General features: G+C 36.9%; 1 protein-coding gene across 2 annotated transcripts in view; it reads left to right on the top strand.

The window, feature by feature from the left end:
- The first annotated feature begins 204 nt into the window (after positions 1–204).
- LOC129095382 (uncharacterized) overlaps positions 205–5,228 on the top strand; it is a 6,935-nt gene continuing 1,911 nt past the window's right edge. Inside the window, exons 1-3 of one of the 2 annotated variants that reach the window (XM_054603804.1) lie at positions 205–392; positions 2,021–2,285; positions 3,654–4,443. In XM_054603804.1, coding sequence (XP_054459779.1) covers positions 373–392; positions 2,021–2,285; positions 3,654–4,007 — 639 coding nt within the window. In that variant the 5' untranslated portion in view covers positions 205–372 and the 3' untranslated portion in view covers positions 4,008–4,443. Of the gene's footprint in view, positions 393–2,020; positions 2,286–3,653; positions 4,444–5,228 lie in introns of those variants that run through there. The other variant, XM_054603805.1, reaches the window with a different exon arrangement.

Genomic DNA, 5,228 nt, shown 5'->3' with positions numbered 1-5,228 from the left:
CAGGAGGGAACAGGAACCATTGTGAGTAACGGGACCGGTGGGGACAGTTTAGCAGGTGGGACAACACAGGAACTGACTGAACCCGGAAGGTGGCGGTAATCGGGGACAGTTTTCTGTGAGCACATAGTTCTTTTATTGATTCTCAGCGTGGGTAGTGGTTCCTCTTCCTCACGGGCGGAAGTGTGAAGGCGGAAGTGGGAAGGCGGAAGTGTGAAGGCGGAAGTGTCTGTTGTTTCCTCATCGCCGGCTGTGTTTGTTTTTACGGGACATTTCTCCACGAACCGAGAGAAGAAGAGCACCGCCTACGTCACTGCATGCTAGCTCCGCCCCCTGACGTCACTGCATGCTAGCCCCGCCCCCTGACGTCACTGCATGCTGTTCCTTATTAGAAGGTAAGACAGTGTTACACCAATAAAACCTTAAATAACTTTTTATTGATTCACTTGATAAATATGTTAAATGATTAATTAGTGAAGTAAAAAGTACAATATTATTATATTATTATATTTATATTATATATAAAGTTTCATAAAATTTAGGAAGGTGGTTTTTACACAATAAAAACCTTAAATAACACAATCACTGTTACTTTTTATTGATTCACTTGATAAATATGTTAAATGATTAATGTTCTATATAAAAATGTAGTGAAGTAAAAAAGTACAATATTATTTATTTATATTATATATAAAGTTTCATATAATTTGAGGAGAGGTGGTTTTTACACAATAAAACCTTAAATAACACAATCACTGTTACTTTTTATTGATTCACTATCATTTAAAGATACAATCAGCACACACGTCATTTATTCAGTAGCTCGTATTTAAGACAACAAAGTTTTAAATTGTCAGTAAAATAACTTTTTTTTATTTGAACACTTGATAAATATGTTAAATGATTAATGTTCTATATTAGTGAAGTAAAAAGTACAATATTTATTATATTTATATTAATATAAAGTTTCATAAAATTTGAGGAGAGTAGGTTTTTACACAATAAAACCTTAAATAACACAATCACTGTTACTTTTTATTGATCCACTATCATTTAAAGATACAATCAGCACACAGAGGCTTTTCATATAAGACTTAATATGTTTAAGTAATTGTTACTAAATAGAGTGACCTCAATACATAGCTTCATCTTAAAATCAAGTTGTTTCTTTATGAGGAGTTTTACAGCAGTTAGTTTCATATTCCACATCCATGGAAATTAAAAAATCGATTTGACTTTTAAAAAACTTTGCGGCCCTGAGAGGCAAGTGAAAAGAAAATCTGTTGAAAGTCTGATCTAAATCTCCTGTGTGAATGAATTAATAAATAATGAATTCATTAAATTTATACCCAGGATAATCTTTCTAAGTTCCTAAATTAATTTGATTTGTGAAAAAGGTTGAAAAAAGTTTTCCCAAATGATTTATTTAACGTGGAGCAGGCCAACACCTTACGATGGATAACTTATTTGTGTCCATTAAAAAGATTTTCTAGTCAAAAGAAAGACTGTAACATTACATAACTTGCTAACACACAATATACACACCTTGTGTTTAGAGAGAATGGAGGAATTAAACTCACCTGGCGGAAATATTCATGCTTTTAATCATAAAACACATCGGGTAGTGGTTCACTTTAGCCTCTTGTGGCTGAAATGAGTATTACAACAACAAACACTCACAAAAAGCAATAACCTGTTAACAGATAAAAAGTAAAGTAACTTAAAAAAAATGATCCTGGCAAAAACAAATCACCTGTTCTTAATTCACGATTACAGGAGAAAACTATTTAGATCCGACTTAATAATTCTCACTTTACTCTCACTTCGGTAAAACAACAACATGTATTTCCATTCTTTTTTTGTCTCATCAATAAAATTAAATGTATAAATAACTTTATTAGGTCTCTTTGTAGATAATAACAATATCATGTCCTCTAATTTGTACTTTTAATGGATGTAACAGATAATAAAAACGTTCCTCATGTGTGTCCTCCTTCCTCTCTCTCTCCTCTCTCTCCCACAGAATGTCCTCCACTCTCCCCCATCACGTCATCTGGCAGTCCGAGGGTCTGGTAGCGTACCTCCACCCGCGGCCCTGGACCCCCGGCTCTGTGGTCCTGGAGCGGAGCTCACCCGGCAGCCCGGGAGGAAGCGTCTTCCACCTGGAGAAGCAGGAGTTCTTGTCCTGGCTGTCGGGGGCGAGAGCTGTGGCCGAGCTGCTGTGTGAGCGTCTGGGGGTCCGGAGGTGTGCGCTGGTCAGCCGACCCCACAGGGACACACCTGCACAGGTGAGGGATTGTTTGTGGTGCAACCGGGGCCTTGAGAGAGATGTTCAATGAGGAATTGCCAAGAAAGTGTTGCCATTGAACTCTATTTGTTTTTTATGGCACGTCATGGTGGGAGACTCGGAAGCATTTGAAACTGAAATCTTAAGTTTGCCTCCAAAATCTCAAGGGAGATGTAGTTGTTAGAAATAATATTCGACCTTGTGAGAATAAAAAAAATGCATCAACGAGCTCATGAATTGTCCTTCAATTAAATGTTCATATAAAGTTTATTGTTTTTATTCTTTGTTTGTTCATTTTACTGATCATTATTTATTTTTGTACTAGTAGTTATTTTTGGAACAGAGAAAAGTATGTTTTAAAATATATATTTTTACTTTTTTCTAAAGACGAAAGCAGGGAATTCCAAATGACGCTTTTAAGACTTGATAGGATAAGAGAGAACTTTAATTATCCCAGAGTTTAATCAAAGATAACAACAGAAGAATAAGAAAAAAACAATACAATAAAAATATAAACATATATGAACAATATAGTAATAAATATTAAGTGTATAAGAAGAAATACGATAAATATAGCAAAAGAAAATTAAATTAAGATAGAATAACAGCAACATAGGATTAAAAAGAAGAGTAAGAATATAAAGTGTATAAAAGTAATACTAACACCAGTGCTTAATAGATATATTGTGTATGTTTATGCTCAACATGCTGTTCGTTGCATTTTTCTCTGAAACACCAGGGGGCGTATAAACAAAATGAACTGTGAAGAATGAAGAAGACAAAGAGTGTAACTCATAAATATGCTCATAAACTGTAGGTGTAACCGACAAAAAGCCATAAACCAACCTCCACAATGATGAGGAGGGATTGTAATTACCTATAAACTCATATCTCATATTCATAAACTACTTTATTATATTTGTTTAAGCCCTGTAAAGAAACGAGTTAAGTATTAAATGTATTATAAAGAAACCAAGGTTGCACTGTACTTTTGCTCTGGTTTATGCTTTAAGATGCTTGTTTAAGAAAGGAGATGCACTTATGACTTCTGGTGACTAGTAGTTCTCTTGAATACCTATGTTGAATACACTTCCTGTAAGTCGCTTTGGATAAAAGCGTCTGCTAAATGACTGTAATGTAATGTAATGTAATGTAATGTAATGTAATGACTATCATGTAATCTATATGATTTGGCTGCAAAATATTTACTCAAGTGTAGATTTTTAACACTTTCTGTTTCATAACTGTCTAAAAACAAATTGTCCTTCTTTGTATAATCCTGTCCCTCAAATCTAAACTGTCTGTAGATTGAATCACAGTTTTGTTTTTTAAATAACATATATTATTGTGTTTTTTTTTATTTCCACAGATCCGTGTCCTCCCTCTACACGGTCTGGATACGGAGTGGCGCCCTCACCTGGCAGGAGAAGAGGAACACAACGCCGTTGACCCCGGGTACTGCAGTTCCAAGACCGCCCCCCGATGGACTGACTCCAGCCTCACTGAAGTCCAAACCAAGATCCGAGCCAAGCTCCCGTTTCCCGACGCTTCGCCCGACCTGACGTTCCTCGGGTCGATCCGGCTGACCCCGGCCTGTTTTCACGCATCGTTCGCGGGGAGGAGCAGCAGTGGCGGGTTTGGGAGGACGAGGGTCACGTGGCCTTTCTCACTCCTTTCCCTAACTCCCCCGGCTTCACTGTGCTGGTCCCACGCCGACCTTTGACCTCGGATATTTTCAGACTAGAAAAAGAGGACTATGAGGAGCTGGTGCTGGCAACCCAGAAGGCGGCGAGGCTTCTGGAGGAGGGGTTGGGCGCCTGGGGGATCGGACTTATTTTTGAGGGCTTTGAGATCGACTACGCTCACGCCAAGTTGATTCCACTGTTTCTACCTTCGTCATCAGCGACAGGAGACGACACTAAACCAACACCTCCCCAGTGTTTCCCCACTTATCCTGGATATGTGACCTCAGAAGATGGGCCTGAAGCCAGCCTGGAGAGTCTGAAGGAACTGCACGTTAAAATAACTCAGATTTAATGCTCCTACTTATAGTTTGATTTCTACTCACGTGGGGGAAGGGAAGTCCTCTCTGCCATTAGGAATGAACAAGATGTGTGTAAAATGACAGGAACGCTTTCATAATTAAAATAAATATGATATCCTGCTCCACTATGTAGTTGCCATCATTTTTACTGTCACTAGTTAATGTACAAATCAGTATGTTGACTGGCCCAAGTGATCGGTTTGCATTAGATTAACAGTCCAAAATTACCCTATTTCTTACATTTTAAGAATTCAAACATCTGCATCTGATTAAGATATAAAAAAAATCATGGCGAGGCTGCATAACTTGCAAATTAGACCAGTCTAAAGTTGGTAAATATTAATGTGCTTCTGTTAATTAAGTATAGTATGTCGAAAGATTTCATGAATAAAAAGTCATAGTATAGTATGTCGAAAAAAAGGTCATAGTATAGAAAAAACTAGAAAGTCATAGTATAGTATGTTGGAAAAAATAGAAAAAAAGGCATTGTACAGGATGTCCAAACAAAAGTCATAGTATATTATGATTTAAACTTTCATGGAAGAAAGGTATAGTATAATATATTGACATTCTATGCATAGTGCATTGACTTTTAATGACAGTTTGAATTAAAGGGGAAACCTTTCCAACATGGTTGCCACATGTGGGATTTGAACAAGGAAAACCTTAATTTAGGTCCATGAGACCGGCTCTCTACCCATTAAGCTATGTCTTTGTTGGAACGTGCCACGTCGAAAAAAGTCAAAAAAAAGTCAAAAAAAAGTTGTAGTTTACGATCTAAAATAAAAAACTAGAAAAGGTCATAGTATAGTATGTCGAAAAAAGACACAGTATAGTACGTCGGGAAAAGTAGAAAAAAAAGTCATAGTATAGTATGTCGAAAAAATATTTAAAAAAGTC

The sequence above is a fragment of the Anoplopoma fimbria genome, chromosome 9 (genome assembly GCF_027596085.1).
Source record: "Anoplopoma fimbria isolate UVic2021 breed Golden Eagle Sablefish chromosome 9, Afim_UVic_2022, whole genome shotgun sequence".
Taxonomy (NCBI): Eukaryota; Metazoa; Chordata; class Actinopteri; order Perciformes; family Anoplopomatidae; genus Anoplopoma; species Anoplopoma fimbria.
This window is presented reverse-complemented; position numbering and strand designations above follow the sequence as displayed.